Source organism: Gorilla gorilla, chromosome 7 (genome assembly GCF_029281585.2).
Source record: "Gorilla gorilla gorilla isolate KB3781 chromosome 7, NHGRI_mGorGor1-v2.1_pri, whole genome shotgun sequence".
Classification (NCBI taxonomy): domain Eukaryota; kingdom Metazoa; phylum Chordata; class Mammalia; order Primates; family Hominidae; genus Gorilla; species Gorilla gorilla.
This window is the reverse complement of record NC_073231.2, coordinates 109,206,011-109,224,405: the sequence shown is the minus strand read 5'-3', so window position 1 is coordinate 109,224,405 and position 18,395 is coordinate 109,206,011. Positions and strand designations below refer to the sequence as shown.

At 39.8% G+C, this 18,395-nt stretch overlaps 1 protein-coding gene and 1 non-coding gene across 2 annotated transcripts; both read right to left on the bottom strand.

The window, feature by feature from the left end:
• Positions 1-3,666: 3,666 nt before the first annotated feature.
• On the bottom strand, positions 3,667-3,773 carry LOC115935752 (U6 spliceosomal RNA). The gene has a single exon (XR_004071355.1). It is a non-coding gene; the product is annotated as a U6 spliceosomal RNA (small nuclear RNA).
• A 1,935-nt stretch (positions 3,774-5,708) lies between these two features.
• On the bottom strand, positions 5,709-17,304 carry CTHRC1 (collagen triple helix repeat containing 1). Its single transcript, XM_019032286.4, has 4 exons — positions 16,922-17,304; positions 12,766-12,987; positions 10,478-10,694; positions 5,709-6,245 (listed from the first exon to the last, which is right to left on the bottom strand). Exons 1-4 carry the CDS (start codon positions 17,069-17,071, stop codon positions 6,103-6,105), a joined length of 732 nt encoding a protein of 243 aa, XP_018887831.1. The 5' UTR covers positions 17,072-17,304; the 3' UTR covers positions 5,709-6,102.
• Between the last annotated feature and the right edge of the window lie 1,091 nt (positions 17,305-18,395).

Sequence of the window (18,395 nt, the reverse complement as noted above, 5' to 3'; positions counted from 1 at the left end):
AATAGAATCATACCACATGTTGCCTTCTGTGTCTGTCTGTAATATTTTTGAGGTTCATCCATGCTATAAGAATGTATTGACACTTAATTCCTTCTTTATGGCTGAATAATATTCCATTGTATTCATACACCACATTTTGATTATCAGTTTTTTTCAGTTGATGGACATTGGGATTGTGTTGACATTTTGGCTATCGTGAAGAGCGCTGCTATGACCATTCATGTTCAAGATTATGTTTGTACCACTGTTTTCAGTTCTTCTGGGTACAATGGCTGTACCATTTTGTATTCCCACTAGCAATGTATCAGAACTTCATTTTCTCCATATCGTTGCTAGCATTTATTTTCCATTTTTTGTTTATAACTATCTTGGTCAATGTAAAGTGGTATCTCAATATAGTTTTAACTTGCACTATCCTAATAACTAATGATGTTAAGCATCTTTTCATGTGTCTGTGGGCTCTTCATATATCTTCTTTGGGGAAATGCCTATTCATTTCTTTTGCACATCTTTTGACTAACTAGTTTGTCTTTTTGTTGTCTTAACAGCCTCGTAAGCTGGCCTTCCTCTACTCTTTATACCTCTAACTTTTGTTTTTTAACTCAGCTGTTAGAATGAGTTTTTGTTATATAATGTTATTCTACACCAAACTGTCAATAGCTCTCCATGGCTTTACAAATAACTCAGGCATTCATGGCCTCCACAGTATTTTCTCAACCTCCTTTACCAGATTTGACTCTTTTTTTTTTTTGCACTGATGTACATTTATTTTTCATATATATATATATATATATATATATAATTACACTTTAAGTTCTGGGGTACGTGTGCAGAACATGCAGATTTGTTACATAGGTATACACATGCCATGGTGGTTTGCTGCACCCATCAACCCATCACCTACATTAGGTATTTCTCCTAATGTTATTATTCCTACCCTAGCCCCCCACCCCCTGACAGGCCCTGGTGTGCGATGTTTCCTTCCCTATGTTCATGTGTTTTCATTGTTCAACTCCCACTTATGAATGAGAACTTGCAGTATTTGGTTTTCTGTTTTTGTGATAGTTTGCTGAGAATGATGATTTCCAGCTTCATCCATCTCCCTGCAAAGGACATGAACTCATCCTTTTTCATGGCTGCATAGTATTCCATGGTGTATATGTGCCACATTTTCTTTATCTAGTCTATCATTAATGGACATTTGGGTTGGTTCCAAGTATTTGCTATTGTGAAAAGTGCTGCAATAAACATACGTGTTTGTGAGTCTTTATAGTAGAATGATTTATAATCCTTTGGGTATATACCCAGTAATGGGATTGCTGGGTCAAATGGTATTTCTAGTTCTAGATCCTTGAGGAATTGCCACACTGTCTTCCACAATGGTTGAAGTAGTTTACACTCCCACTAACAGTGTAAAAGTATTCCTATTTCTCCACATCCTCTCCAACATCTGTTGTTTCCTTTTTTTTTTTTTTTTTTTGAGAAGGGTCTCCCTCTGCCACCAGGCTGGAGTGCAGTGGCGCGATCTCGGCTCACTGCAACCTCCTTCTCCCAGGTTCAAGCGATTCCCCTGCCTCAGCCTCCCAAGTAGCTGGGACCACAGGCACGTGCCAACACACCCGGCTAATTTTTTGTATTTTAGTAGAGACGGGGTTTCACCATGTTGGCCAGGATAGTCTCGATCTCCTGACCTCGTGATCCCCTGCCTAGGCCTCCCAAAGTGCTGGGATTACAGGCATGAGCCACCGCGCCCAGCCTGTTTCCTGACTTTTTAATGATCGCCATTCTAAATGGGGTGAGATGATATCTCATTGTGGTTTTTATTTGCATTTCTCTAATGACCAGTGATGATGAGCATTTTTTCGTTTGTCTGTTGGCTGCATAAATGTCTTCTTTTGAGAAGCGTCTGTTCATATCCTTTGCCCACTTTTTGACGGGGTTGGTGTTTTCTTGTAAATTTGTTTAAGTTCTTTGTAGATTCTGGATATTAGCCCTTTGTCAGATGGATAGATTGCAAAAATTTTCTCCCATTCTGTAGGTTGCCTGTTCACTCTGATGATAGTTTCCTTTGCTGTGCAGAAGCTCTTTAGTTTAATTAGATCCCATTCGCCAATTTTGGTTTTTGTTGCCATTGCTTTTGGTGTTTTAGACATGAAGTCTTTGCCCATGCCTACGTCCTGAATGGTATTTCCCAGGTTTTCTTCTAGAATTTTTATGGTCCTAAGTCTTAGTTTAAGTCTTCGATCCATCTTGAGTTGAGTTTTGTATAAGGTGTAAGGAAGGGGTCCAGTTTCAGTTTTCTGCATATGGCTAGCCAGTTTTCCCAACACCATTTATTAAATAGGTAATCCTTTTCCCATTGCTTGTTAGTGTCAGGTTTGTCAAAGATGAGATGGTTATAGATGTGTGGTGTTATTTCTGAGGCCTCTGTTCTGTTCCATTGGTCTGTATATCTGTTTTGGTACTAGTACCATGCTGTTTTGGTTACTGTAGCCTTGTAGTATAGTTTGAAGTCAGGTAGCATGATGCCTCCAGCTTTGTTCTTCTTGCCCAGGATTGTCTTGGCTATGTGGGTTCTTTTTTGGTTCCATATGAAGTTTAAAGTAGTTTTTTCCAATTCTGTGAAGAAAGTCAGTGGTAACTTGATGGGGATATCATTGAATCTATAAATTACTTTGGGCAATATGGCCATTTTCATGATGTTGATTCTTCCTATCCATGAGCATGGAATGTTTTTCCATTTGTTTATGTCCTCTCTTATTTCCTTGAGCAGTGATTTATAGTTCTCCTTGAAGAGGTCCTTCACATCCCTTCTAAGTTCGATTCCTAGGTATTTTATTCTCTTAGCAGTTGTGAATGGGAGTTCACTCATGATTTGGCTCTCTGTCTGTTACTGGTGTATAGAAATGCTTGTGAGTTTTGCACATTGATTTTGTATCCTGAGACTTTGTTGAAGTTGCTTATTAGCTTAAGGAAATTTTTGGCTGAGACGATGGGGTTTTCTAAATATACAATCATGTCATCTGCAAACAGAGACAATTTGACTTCCTCTCTTCCTATTTGAATACCCTTTATTTCCTTCTCTTGCCTGATTGCCCTGGCCAGAACTTCCAATACTATGTTGAATAGGAGTGGTGAGAAAGGGCATCCTTGTCTTGTGACGGTTGTCAAAGGGAATGCTTCCAGGTTTTGCCCATTCAGTATGATATTGGCTGTGGATTTGTCATAAATAGCTCTTATTATTTTGAGATATGTTCCATCAATACCCAATTTATTGAGAGTTTCTAGCATGAAGGGGTGTTGAATTTTGTCGAAGGACTTTTCTGCATCTATTGATATAATCATGTGGTTTTTATCATTGGTTTAGTTTACGTGATGGATTATGTTGATTGATTTGCGTATGTTGAACCAGCCTTGCATCCCAGGGATGAAGCCAACTTGATCATGGTGGATAAGCTTTTTAATTGCTGCTGGATTCGGTTTGCCAATATTTTATTGAGGATTTTTGCATTGATGTTCATCAGAGATATTGGCCTGAAATTTTCTTTTTTTGTTATGTGTCTGCTAGGTTTTGATATCAGGATGATGGTGGCCTCATAAAATGAGTTAGAGAGGATTCCCTCTGTTTCTATTGATTGGAATAGTTTCAGAAGGAATGGTACCAGTAAAAATATGGAATGCTTCATGAATTTGCATGTCATCCTTGCACAGGGGCCATGCTAATCTTCTCTGTATTGTTCCAATTTTAGTATATGTGCTGCTGAAATAAGCACACCACATTTGTCTCTTACTGTTTCTACACACATTACTTAAGCTCAACCCACCTAAAAACATTATTTCTATTTTATTAATACCCCAGTGTTTTTACTAATGTTGTTGCCTCTACCAAAACTATTCTTAACAACTATCCCCATTTGTCAGAATTTTTACCCATCTTGGTTAACATCTACCTATCTGCAATATTATTTCATCTAGACTCCCCTTCTACTTCCCATTTCTAGATTATTCTGAAGCAAACTCAAGATGTCACATCACTTTATCTTAAATATTTCAGTATCTCTAAAAGATAAAAGTACTATTTAAAAAGAGCAATACCATTACCGGACATAAATAATTATTTAATATCATCAACTATCCGGCCAATGTTCACATGTCCTCAACTGTCTCAAGGAAGTTTTGTTTTTGTGTTTATAGTTTTCTTGAATCAGTATCCAAATAAAGTCCAAACATTGCAATTGGTTGATATGATCTTTTCTTTTAATCTATAAGTTTTTTTTCTCCCTCACTTTTCTTACAATTATTTATTAAAGAAACCAAATTGTCTTTCAAGTTTCCCACAGTCTGGATTTTGCTGATTATATCCCTGTGGTGTCAATGAACATGTTTTTTTATCCTGTGTATTTCACACAAATTAATGGTTGGAACTAGAGGCTAAATCAGATCCTGGCTTGATTGTTTCTTGGAAAACTACTTCCTGAGTGCTGTTATATACTTTCATTAGAGGCACATTGCTGGTCTATCTCTTTTGGGAATGTTATCAGTCATTGATGTTCATTACTAGATTCCTTCATGAGGGGTCGAAAAAAGGTAATATTGGAATTTTATCATTCTTTCTTCATTTACAAGCTATACCACCAACATGTGATGTTACTATAAGACATATAGTGTGTGTGTCTATATATATATATATATATACACATACTTTTAGAAAGAAATTTCCCTTCATCAACAATTTGGTTACTCAGAGATACAGTACATATAGAGAAAGCAGAAGAAATGTTTGGTTCTATTTACCAATTTTCAAAGTAACAAGTTGGTTTGCTGGCATACTGTAAGTTGACCAATTATTTTAATATATTATGAACTCATGTATTTAAACATATTTGATGTTTTAAACCATTGCAGTTATTCTCTTTATTGATGCTTAAATTGTGTCATCTTTAACAGTGAGAACCAATTCAAATGTTGGCTCTTGGATCCTTTTGAGTTGTTTTTCATAGCTGCCTTGTTTTCCAGTAGGACAAAATGTTCCATGCTCATATTGTACATTTCCTGCCCCATAGGTGAAATCTCCCATTTCTTCAAGGATTTTTAGTTCCTTTTAGTAGGAAATGGGAGTGTAGAGATCACATTCTGGGCATTACTGGATTGGTCATTGTTTCTGGGCCTTTTCGGTAAACAAAGCTAGATTTTGTTACTGTTTTGTAGCTTTATTTAAGATAAAGTACTTCAGGAGTTCATACCGATACTTCCAATTCAAGCCCAGAATTTACTTAACTTCACTAATCTTACATGTATATTGCCTTCTTGGATTTTTTTCTGATCACCTCAGCCAGAAGTGATGACTCTTCCTTTGAACCACATCGCCCACTTCAACACTTTTATAGTAATCAACATATTAACCTTTGATTTATTGTTATTTCTATATATGTCTGATATTCTCTACCAAATGGTAAGGAATTTGAGGATAGAATCCATCCTTTGTTACCCTTTGTTAAATAAAGATAAAATTGCTAAAGTGCTGATATATTTCCTGACATATAAATACCACTTTCTCTTTGTATTCCTTTAAAAATGGAACCATATTATACATGTACTAAAAATTAATAAATGAGTGTTAAATGAATAAACACAAATAGGATTTATGTTAAATTTTTCAGATATAAAGACTAGAAACTCCAATTTTAGTGGCAATTAATTTAAAGATATTAAGGTTGTTGGAAATAATTTTTATTTAACAGATATAAAAAAATTCTTAACATTTACAAATTGTACAAAGATTGGTAGCTTTTATATTTTTTTAAAAATGCTATACTAAGAGAAAAAACAAAAGACCACAACAATATTCCAAATTATAGGTTGAGAGAATGTGACTATGAAGAAAGTATTCTAATCAACTAAAAAACATACTGAAACCACTTTTGATTGAAGCAAAATGAATAATGCTAGATTTAAAAACAGTGTGAAATCACACTTTGGTCTGTAAACATATTTAGCTTTGCTTTTCATTCAGATGTATACATAAACTTATTTAAAATGTCATTTAAGTGAACCATTCCAAGGTATAATAAAAAAAGAGGTAGCAAATGAAAATTAAAGCATTTATTTTGGTAGTTCTTCAATAATGATGCGAGAAACTGAATTCCATCCAGTAGAAGCATCTCCTTTTGGGTAATCTGAACAAGTACCAACCCAGATAGCAACATCCACTAATCCAGCACCAATTCCTTCACAAAGTCCTTCCACTGCAAGACAAAGATGAAAGTTACATCTTTCTTTAGAACAAAGAGCAAAATCCTTTAGTTAAATTTTATAACTTTAGAAAGCTAGTTTGTAATTCTGTTTAATGTAATGCCACTTAAAAATTTTAATACTTGATAAGGTTTTTATAATGAAGTCCTCTTTTTCTAAATTGGTACATAAATATTTTTAAAAGATGTATACATATCCATTCTATGATATAAGTTTAACAAGCAGTGTTCTTACAGGTTTCAAGCATAAAACCAGAATTTGTATACTTACAGAGATAGCTTAAAACACAAAAGCAATTTATTTGAATAAACAAAGAAAGGCTATATATACTTTTAAAAGCCAAGACTTTCATTTGATATGCAAGTCTTTTTTAAAAAAAGAAAGCCCTTTCCGACACTTATCTGCTGATAAGTGATGCTAGACAAGTAGACGAAATAACTTTTTTTTTTTTTTGAGATGGAATCTCGCTCTGTCGCCCAGGCTGGAGTGCACTGGCGCAATCTCGGTGCACCGCAACCTCCGCTTCCCACGTTCAAGCAATTTTCCTGTCTCAGCCTCCTGAGTAGCTGGGACTACAGGCACCTGCCACCACACCTGGCTAATTTTTTGTATTTTTAGTAGAGATGGGGTTTCATCATGTTAGCCAGGATGGTCTCGATCTCCTGACCTCGTGATTTACCCACTTCGGCCTCCCAAAGTGCTGGGATTACAGGCATGAGCCACCGTGCCCAGCCAGAAGAAATGACTTTTATAACATTAAAAGAAATTCTACATAATCATTACACCAGTCCTTCAATCTGGGAATCCCATTTTACACATAATTTCCTCATAGTGAAAAAACATAAAACAAAAAATCCCCCCTGCTTTTCCTCTGTGTTTTTATGCATTACAATTATGCATCTTTTCACATGTCCTCTGGACTTTCACCTACTAACAATACAAGTTGCATTCCATCTTACCAAAGTCTTCTCTTAAATTAAAAAAAAAAAAATCCCTTGGTCATTTTAGCAGGCAAAAAGACATGGTACCTTTGATGTATGTGTAAAGCTGGAGAAGAAACTGTAGGTTGGCAGGTTCAAGAAAATGAATCCTGGTTTTCTGTCCTTGTGATAGTTTGCTCACTCATAAGTGGGAATTGAACAATGAGAACACTTGGACACAGGGCAGGGAACATCACACCCCGGGCCTGTTGTGGGGTGGGGCGCTGGGGGAGGGATAGCATTAGGAGAAATACCTAATGTAAATGGCGAGTTAATGGGTGCAGCAAACAAACATGGCACATGTATACATAAGTAACAAACCTGCACGTTGTGCACATGTACCCTAGAACTTAAAGTATAATAATAATAATAATACTAAAAAAAGAAAATGAATCCTGATATATAAGCACTGTAGTGGATGACTTTATGTGACTGGTTAGGCTTCCTATTTGATTGAGGTTAGTGCATTCCTGCTGAGACCCAGGGATGTAGGTCTGAAGCAATCTGCTTACATAAACTATCACAGGAGTAAATCCAGAGCAAGTCTCTCAGAATCCAGGGACCTGTCTGGTTCAGGCCCCTTCCCAAGTTGGGGGAACTAAATAGTAGGCCCACAATCCCATTTAATCTGGTATTCTTAGTACCATGCCAAGTGGAAATGCCTACAAATGCTCATGTTTTCCCAGGGTCTTGACAGCCATGGCCTAAAAACTTGTTCACTTCCCCCTACGGCCTAAGGACGTCAGACAAGCTTGGGTCTTGCATCAGCCTCATCTGAGGAGAGTCAAATGGTCACTTCATGGTCTTTAGCAGATGAAATAATGTTGAATGAACATTTTTGCTGTGATAATGTAGTATGATAGCTTGTTAAGTAAAAACGATATGTTGGATTGGGAGTTCTCAACCTGTTTTCCTCCTAGACCATGTAACAGATGACAACCGTTTGTCAAACTCCCATGGGCATATCAAGGCTTTAAGCCATCCTCTGATGTGCTAACTATAAGTGCACCCCTTTCCTTTCCCTTAAGAGAGACTATCAGCATGTCAGAGAAAGTGATTCTGTTACAGAGGTAACTTTTAATCCACAATAATACAAAAACTGTTATTAATAACAAATTACTTGTGACACTCCACCCAACTGATCACACCAAATGAGTCTGCACACAATGGTTGGGAAATGCTGTGTTAAATTATTTATAAAGTATATGCATGTATATGTCACAGTTCCTGGGCCTAAGGGCTTACATTAGCAAAATATTAACACACACCTTAAAGATAACAGAATAGAATGTAAGTTGCTTATATCAACGACTGTCTGAACATGTCACTTCCTAATCAAATTTTATTTTTAATATCTAGATTCTTCTTATTTTAAAGACTGTTTCTTAGATGGGAAGCACTTCTTCCTTTCCAGCACATGTATCTAAGTACTTAGTGAAGAGGGTTTTTAATCTGATTACAAAGAGAACTGGGAGCCAAGAGAACAGGGCGTTGATTTCTGCTCTCCTGAACGCTGATTCTACTGTCCCGTGTAAGACGCTGTATTTCCCTGGGTTTCTCAATATGCAAAGAGAGGGGGTTAAAATCTCTTCTTTATGTTTCAAGGATATTGTGGGGATCTGAGGGAAAATGTGGAGGGGATGCCCTTGATTGCTTAGGAATAAATTGGTTTTGGGGTTCAGTATCTGACTTGGAGCCCCAAAGAATGCTGAAATGTTATTTTGAGGGAAGGGGAGAGTGAGATTATCTCCTCCCTCCCCTCAACCGTTTTTAAGTATAAGATTAGTGAAAAATCTCTTCAAGAAATCAAGGAAATGATGCTAACCATATGTATAGCTTCTTATTTTTCTTCTATGAAAAGGCATATGAATATAACAGTATGTACACTTTCTGATGCTACCATGGTGTGCCCTCCACGGCAACTCAAGAAACCAAAATGGCCGACAACAAAATATTGATAGTGGTGTCTCTGGAGGATGAGATTAATAGTTTTGTTTTTTTTTTAACTCTTCTATTTTCTGGTATTTTCTGAACTTTCTTTAATGAATCTTAAAATAGAACAAACAGGCCAGGCATGGTGGCTCATGCCTGTAATCATAGCACTTTGGGAAGCTGAGCAGGAGGATCACTTGAGGCCAAGTGTTCAAAGCTGCAGTGAGCTATGATCCTGCCACTGTACTCCAGGCTGAGCAACAGAGCAAGACCCTGTCTCTAAAATAAATAAATAAACAAATACATAAGTACATAAAACAACCCAATGATATTTTTCTGACAGTTTAATTGACCACTGAATGTCTTTTTCTCATACTAAGTGGAAATAGAATACAGAAACAGTATAAAAATTTTGTCTTTTACAAATTCAGCAGACAGTATCCACCCTTTTAAAGGATAAGGCAGAAAAATCAGTCAGTCTCCTTATTAGTCTGAGCCAGTGGTTCTAAATTTTGGCTGAACATTAGAATGACCGGGAGATTTTTTTTTTTTTTTTTTTTTGAGACTGCGTCTCACTCTGTCATCACTCAGGATGGAATGCAGTGGGGCAGCCTCAGCTCACTGCAACCTCTGCCTCCTGGGCTGAAGCCATCCTCCCACCTCAGCCTCCATAGTAGTTGGGACTAATTTTTTGGTATTTTTTTTGTAGAGATGGGGTTTCGCCCTCTTGCCCAGGTTTGTCTCAAACTGCTAGGCTCAAGTGATTGCCCGTCTCAGCCTCCCAAAGTGCTGGGATTACAGGTGTGAGCCACCACACCCAGCCTACCAAGAGATACTTCGAAAGTCCCATTGCCAAGTCTGCACCCAGACCTGTTAAATCTGACTCCCTGGAAGGGTGGGATAGGCATTTCTTTTTAAAGTTCCCAGAGTTCCTAAAGTGAGCCCAATATGTAGCCAAGGTTGAAAGACCACTGCTCTATGGCATTATTGGCTATTTTGCCATGTCATTTAACTCACTGATTTTCAAGCCTGGGGCACATCAGAATCACCAGGGGATCTTTTAAAAAACACAGAAGCTGTGGTCTTACTGCTAGAGATTCTGAGTTAGTTCATCAGAGATAGGGCCCAGGCATCTATGTATTTTTAAAAGATCGAGAGGTAATGCAGAAGTACAACCCAGGGTGGAGAATCATGCATTGAAAACTTGCTAGAGGTCCCTTTACAGTAGGCTAGTGAACCAACATGATAGTGGGACTCAAAACTAATCTTACTTAGATCTGAGGCACATCTTGCAATGTCACAATTTTACATACCAGAAGAAGTGCGATGAATATTAATTGTTGAATTCATTTCAGGGCTTCCTTGGTCCAAATAAATTATAGCTTCAATGGGAAGAGGTCCTGAACATTCAGCTCCATTGAATGTGAAATACCAACGCTGACAGCATGCATTTCTGCATTTTAGCCGAAGTGAGCCACTGAACAAAACTCTTAGAGCACTATTTGAACGCATCTTTGTAAATGTACACTCCTGTCACAAACATAGAAATGGGATTTAATTAACATTTTCTATTTTAATTAAAAAGAGCTTTTGAGACTGGTGAATTTTACTTAACCAGCCTTTTCCCCAAAATGTATTTAAAAAGTTTAACTTGGCCGGGCGTGGTGGCTCATGCCTGTAATCCCAGCACTTTGGGAGGCCGAGGGGGGCAGATTACTTGAGGCCAGGGGTTTGAGACAAGCCTGGCCAACATGGCGAAACCCGTCTCTACTAAAAATACAAAAAATTAGCTGGGTGTGGTGGCGCACGCCTGTAATCCCAGTTACTCGGGAGGCTGAGACGTGAGAATCGCTTGAACCCGAGAGGTGGAGGTTGCAGTAAGCCGAAATTGTGCCACTGCACTTTAGCCTGGGCAAAAAAGTGAGACTCTGTCTCAAAAAAATTAAAATAAACAAAAATAAAGCTTAACTTTTATAGAGGGAGGGAGATTTTCTGCAAGCTAGTAAGAGATTTTGATATAGGAACTCTAAGAAAATCAAATTGCAGCTTTCTTAGAACTTTTCGCCCCATTGAGGGTATCTTTCAGTTTTACCAAAAAAGGCTAGCCTTCAGTACTTTTGATAAAATCAATTTATATATTTCCTCTTTTTTTTGCATTCAAAAAATATTTACTGAGCCCCAACTATGTGCTAAATGGTACAGATAGAGCAGTTAACAAACCAGAATCCCTACCTTCATGGAACTTACATTCTAGACTAGTACTGTCCATTCGTATTGACTCTTGACGTGTTTCTTTTCGAGCAACAGCAAACAGTATGAGGGAGTAAAGGATAGGCAGGGTTTTTAGTCTTTATCTATATGATGCAATGATAAGGCCCAGGTTTCTTGTTTGCTTATTTTCTCATTGGTCTTTGCAAATTTGTCTGTCTATTGGCTCATGGACCTATTATCCTTTACTTCATAGAAGGTTACCATACCCATCCTGACCATTGCTAAAAGGAACTTGAAAACGTATTAATAATTCAGAACCCACCAGGATAGCTTTTAGAAAGAACTCAGTAACTTTTGATGAACAACTATAAATAAACAACCAGTCTATCAATGTCAGATGTTTAAATAACTAGGGAACATTTTAACAAAATGTTTTCTAGAAACACACATGAACACAGAAAAGGTCATAGTCATCATAACTATGGAAGCTACATGGAAATTCTATCACAAAACAATTAAGACAGTCTCAAACTCTTAATAGAGCAGAAAGAGCTGAGATAAGGAACAGGGATTATACACAGAGTGCATCTTAAAATCTTAGAGTTTTATGAAACAAATTTCTTGTAATTGCTTGATGGTAGCAGTAAAATCATGAAGTAATATGTTGTGAATATGGAACCATGTACAGAGTTCATCAACAGAGAAAAGAGGCTTATAAATAGCATCAACTTCTTCAACTCTCTTCCATCCCAGTGGACTTGCCAATTACTTTTGAAGCAAACACTAATCAAAGTGACTGAAACATTAGTCAAAATACATGACCAGACAGGCTATTTTGAGTAATTCTCTGCCACTCAGCCTTAATGTTGCAGAATAACTTAAAATAATCACTGTAGTACCTCACATCTAACCCATTTCACTTCTCTTAGGCTTAGCAATTTTAAGCTGGGCATGCTTCCTAAATAAAGACAAACACCAATGGACTTCTGCTTCCAGATCAATGTGGTAATTTCTTGGAAATTTTTTCCCACCTTTATGTCTGAAGCCAGGGCAGAATTTCTTAGACTAAATTTAAATTTACTATAGGATAAGATTGGAAAGTTGCTTACTGTCCAACACAGACACATATGCTCTCTTTTGTTTGCATTTTTAAAAAGTACGTTATTTTAGATACTATGGTTAAAATGATAAGCATTTGTCTTAGAAATATCTTTATGAAATTAATTCTGAAATGTTATAAACTTTTTCATTAGTTTTAAATTAAAAGTCACATGCTACCTACTTCTTTTTAAGTCTTTTAGTTAAAAAAAAAGTCACCTAAAAATTAACACTAAAATATGAAAACCCTTAAATCTTGCTTCAATTTTAAAATAATTCAAACTTTACTTACCGCAATTTTCCCAAGATCTATGCCATAATTCAATGAACTCCATGAACACTGCTTGTAGTTGGGTGTCCAGGACTCCTCAAAGCTTTCCCTCAAACATTCCCCCTTTTCTCCTTTGAATCCATCCCGACCTGGGATCCCAGGTGTACCCGGAATGCCATTGGCCCCAGGGCTCCCGTCTCGACCAGGCACTCCTGCTGGCCCTTGTAAGCACATTCCATTATACTATAATGAGAAAGAAAAGGCAAAGAAAACTCTCACCACTTAAGAGTCAAAGACTCAGTATGATTAGAAATGCATTTATTTCGAGCCCTTGGAGTCAAGAATCCCTTCATACCACATGCCCGTGTTCTAGATGAGTTATTACAGAGAATTCATTTTCAAATTATTTCTAAAATATTGTGATTTCTTTCATATTTTTTAGTGCACAAACTTTACACGCACACACACACACATCAGAGGAGGACAAAATTATTTGCCTGCTCCCTTCTACTGCTCATTATAGGCATATACAATTTTAAATAGCTGTATTCCAAGGTGGAAATAATTTGATATTCTGCTTTTTTCTTCTAACTCTGTATCTTGCAAAGGGACCTGGGTTTTTACAGTTCTATGCAAACATTGCACTATTTTTGGATAGTTTATTTCTACTTTTTTTATTATGAATATTATTGTAATGAAAATATCCATACAGCCTTTTTCTTCTTTTGAATTATTTCCTTAAGATAAATTCCTAGGGACATAATTATAAAATAAAATCTTAAGAGTCAATAATTATCTTGTACTGGCAATAGCTCCAACTTGGGTATGAAAATCCCTGCTTCTCCCTGTTTTTAAATGGGGGAAGCAGTGCTTGGATAACATTTCTGGCCTCTCATCCCACCCCTCTTCCCCAAGGAGAAGCAGTAAGTGACCTAGTTTCAAGTGACCATTAGTTCTCAATAGGGGACCATCCACAATCTGTCAAACTGTCTGTAAGGACTATGATTTTCTGTTTATTTTGGAGAAGGACATCTTGTAGCATTTAAATGCATGGATTCTAGAGCCAGTTTCTTTGGATTTTATCCCGGCTCCACCTTACATTAGCTCTGTGAGATAGGGCAAATTACTCAACATTTTGGTGCCTGTTTCCTTATCTGTAAAATGTGGATAATAATAAAGAGTCTTACTTTATAGGGTTTGTATGAGATTTAAGTGAATAATATATAAAATGTGCATAGAACAATGCCTGGAACACAGTAAACACTGTATGTGTCAGCCATTATTATTCCTATGTTCCCCAGGACCAGTGCAAGGCAGCGACTCTGGGTAAGTGTGTCCACTGCTCTGGGTGGACCTTTCAGGATTTAGACCTGGGGAAGAGAGCATTAGCAAACCCACCAGCCTAGCATACATAAGCCATACGTGCCAATGCTGTATGATCAGTGGTAAAGGTGATATCCTGTGCCCCACCTGTCTAATTCCTGTGTCTACACCTGAATTGGTTCAGCTAGGAACAAAGGTGCCGTTTATTAGACACTCCAAAACCCAATGCAATCCATTTAAATGTTTACTCTAACATTTCCTCTATTTGTGTAAGTTGCCTAGTATTATTCTGTATAACTATACTTCCCAATGAAAACAAAAAACAAAGTTTCTTAGATATTAAAGTAACTTCAAAGCTTATCTTTTGACTACAGTATCTGGGATTGGATGATAAAATCCAATAGTTGTCTGGGAAGAATCCTATATAATTAGACTGATGCTTGCTAATCAATTTGTGTCTCCATCGCCAGTTTGAATTTTGGTTTGATAAATGACTTTTTAAGTCTTTGACATCGCCATTTTCCTGACTGTAAGAAGAAAAAGACACTACTACTTATTTACTGTCAGAGAAATAGTTAAAAAAAAGAAAAGAAAAAGCATTTAACAATTACAAAAGTATTCAAAGACACACAAAATAAAGTATTTTAAAAGTGCAAAATATTTCAAAATAGTTTGGTGTGTTTTAGACTGTATTTTTATTTTAGTAATTTAATTCACTCTCACAAGCAGATATATACAATGTTTAGACATACATTTCAAGTGGGAATAAGACTGCTTCTGATATTCTTTGATTTTTTTCACTATTATTCCCCTCAGGGCAAGATGCTACACAGACTAAATTTTACTTCATTATATATCAGTGGATCTCAACTGGGGACAATTTTGTCCTCCAGGGGACACTTGGCTATGTCTAGAGACATTTTTGGTTGTCACAACTTGGGAGAGGGGATTGCTACTGGCATCTAGTATGTACAAACGAGGGATGCTGCTAAACACGCTACAACGCACAGGACAGTCCCCACAAGAATTATCTGGCCCAACATGTCCACTGTGCCATATTGGGAATTTTTATTCACCTTTTCATCTAAAAGATACATTTCAAAGACTATATAACTTTACTTGACTCGATTCCGCAGGTGTTACATCAGTCTTCTACTTTAAAATGCTAACCCAACACATGCTTAGTACTCTCAATAAATGTCTGTGGAATGAAAAAAAAAAAAGATGTGAAGGGAAGCGCACTTTCATACGCCCCTGTTTCTTTCACTGGCCACCAGGGGGCAGAGCTTGGTGGAAGCTTGAAAGGAACGCTTTGAAAGATCCTATACAAAGAAGTTGCTTTATAGAATGTGTTGAAACCTTAATGACTGTGGACTTCTTCTGTCAGCAAAACCAAATCCAACCTACAGGATGCACCTGAGCCTGACTGCAAAATCTTTTCCAAGTCTGGCTAGAGTTGTGGGAAACCACAGGTACTGTAAATCCTTGAAGGGGGGAAAATAGCAAGCTTCACAGGAAAAATGGGTATTTTGTGTATCATAACTACAAACTCATAAAATGCAAACTACACATGAACCATACTCATTTGGCACAGTTTTAATAATTTGGACACTTAGAACTGTTGCCTGAACACATAGTCCCCTTTTGTGGATCAAAATTACACAGCCTACCACCAAAAAGTGCTGTGTGAAATGGGAATTTTTTTCCCAGCACTTTTGAATCCAATATAGAACTAGCTGCCAGGGAACTTGGTATATTAGCTCAGTTTAAAATGGCAGCTTAACAAATTCAAAACTTTCTTTTTAATTAAAAAAAATGCCCCAACTTATGTCTTGCAATGCCTGTAAATCATGTTTGTCTGCAAGTGAGACTGAAGTTTATAATATGCCAAGGACTACGGTAGCTCTGAAAGGCTCCCTCATACCACAGGCCAGAGAACCTCTCCGCCCTCCACTGGGTTTGTTGATTTTTAGAGGGAAGGATTTTAAGCAAACATACCTTCCCACAGATGAGCCCCTGGAAAGCACTCGGGCCGTTCATTTCCAGTTTCCTGGAAACTGTTTTCTCCCGTAGCTTGACTGTGATGCTCCTACCTGGCGGCCACATACGAAGACCCAGGGTGTGTGTAATGACTGACTACCCATTTGGTTTAAACAGAAGAAGCAAAACAGGTCCTTAGAGGGTTAGCGCCGGGCCCCTTCATTTCCCTTTCCGGCCTTAAACCTTCTGAACCATTCCTAGCCCCAGCTGTGGTTGTCCAACAAAGTAAATTGCAGCCCATACTCCCTAGGAAGATGACCCAACGTGACTCATAGTCTTCAAGTTACAAAGAGTTGGACGGATGCTTTGTGGGGGTTGTTATTCTCTCTCGCAGGCAGACGTGGCCACCAGCCCCAACAAAGGACACGTTGCACCGCCCTGGCCCAGGCCCAGGTCCATGTGATCTGCGAGGCCAGGGTTTTTCCCAGGTCCACTTCGGACGTACCCAAGCTCCTCATCCTACTCTCACTGCCGCCCTATCCCTCTCACCCTTCCCAAGGGGTCCCCCTGGGGCCAGAAATTATTGGGGGACTCCCTGTACTTCGGGGAGACCCACCGGGCCCATATCGCATGTCCGCTCCACGATGGCCTCCCATTTTGGTCTCCCCTCTGAGTTCCAAGACTCACTGCACACATAACCAGGTCCTTCTTTACCTGTAAATAAAAAGCATGACACCCCGGCGCAGCAAGACACACGACACACAGCTGTACAGACAGACACCCCCAACAGCCAGACTGACGCCCTGCCCGTGGGGCGCGCGGCCAGGTCCCCTCCACCAGCGCGGCGGTCCCGGCTCGGCTCCCTCGGACTCACCAGGTCCACCACCTCCCTCTGCCGGAGCTGCGCCTTTTGCTTCCCCTTGGGGATCTCAGAGGCGCTCGACGGCGCGGGCAGCTGCAGCAGCAGGAGCAGCAGGAGGCCGCGGAGCCGCTGCGGGGAGGCGGCGGGGCCCTGGCGTCGCATGGCTCCCGGCTGCCGGGCAGCGCGGAGCTGGAGGCGGAGGAGGAGACCGAGGAGAGGAACGTGGTCAGCGTCTAGCTCCGCCGCGCTCCGAGGCCGCCGCAGGCTGCATCAATGCGCCTTTCACCCGCGCGCCTCTCTCCCTCCCTTAATTCCTCCCGCCCCCGCAACACCCGGAGCTTCCATCCCGTAATAGGCCCCGAGCCCCCACCCCGAGCCCGGCGTGGGGGCGGACCGAGAGCCGGGCCCGCCCCCTCCTACTGCAGTTGCTCGGCCTGTCAGGACCCCCGCGGGGCTGCGCAGACCCCCCTGGAGAGCCCGCCTGTAGGGTCTGGGCGGGGTGGCCCGTGGTCAGGAGCCGCAGGTCGGGGATTCCCGCAGGTAACACAGCGCCGCCTAAATGAACATTTTAGAGACACGTGGCTTAACCTGGGTACACGAGCCACCTTCAAGGGTCGTCAATCTATGGCATGGGTCGGCGAGCCTTATTTGTTTTTTGTTTGTTTGTTTGTTTGTTTGTTTGTTTTTGAGATAGAGTCTCGCTCTGTCGCCCAGGCTGGAGTGTAGTGGCGCCATCTAGGCTCACTGCAAGCTCCGCCTCCCGGGTTCACGCCATTCTCCTGCCTCAGCCTCCAGAGCAGCTGGGACTGCAGGCACCCGCCACCACGCCCGGCTAATTTTTTATATTTTTAGTAGAGACGGGGTTTCACCGTGTTAGCCAGGATAGTCTAGATCTCCCGACCTTGTGATCCGCCCGCCTCGGCCTCCCAAAGTGCTGGGATTACAGGCATGAGCCACCGCGCCCTGCCTTATTTGTTTTTTGGAGGTGACATTTTTGGAGGCTGGAAGGTGGGGGTGGGACGGGGGCAGGAAGAAACCATAGGTATCATCAGGTTTTCCAAGAGTCCCATGACCCAAATGATATATAAACGCTGTTTTCATAAGTGCTAACACTTACTAAGCTCTGGCACATTGCAAAACCTTGCACGCGTACTCTGTCCTCTCAGCAATCCTGGCGGGTTGGGAGGGGTAGATGCCTCCTGGGCTACTCTCATAAACGAATGAGGAAACTGAGGCTCAGGGAGGTTAATCAATATCCAGTGGAAATGGTAGAAGTTCACTTTTGAGTACTCTTTGCCTCTGATGGATATTATCTTTTTGTAACCCCCTCTGTCCTCCTTTGGCCTGTCCATTGTAGAAGAAAACATTCTCAGGGCCCAGGCTACCCACCAGGTAGGGCCAGGTTGGAGCAGGAGATCTTTTATATATAACTGGCTGGAATCAGGCATAACAGAAGTCTTGCCACACCCATAACAACACGAGGTTG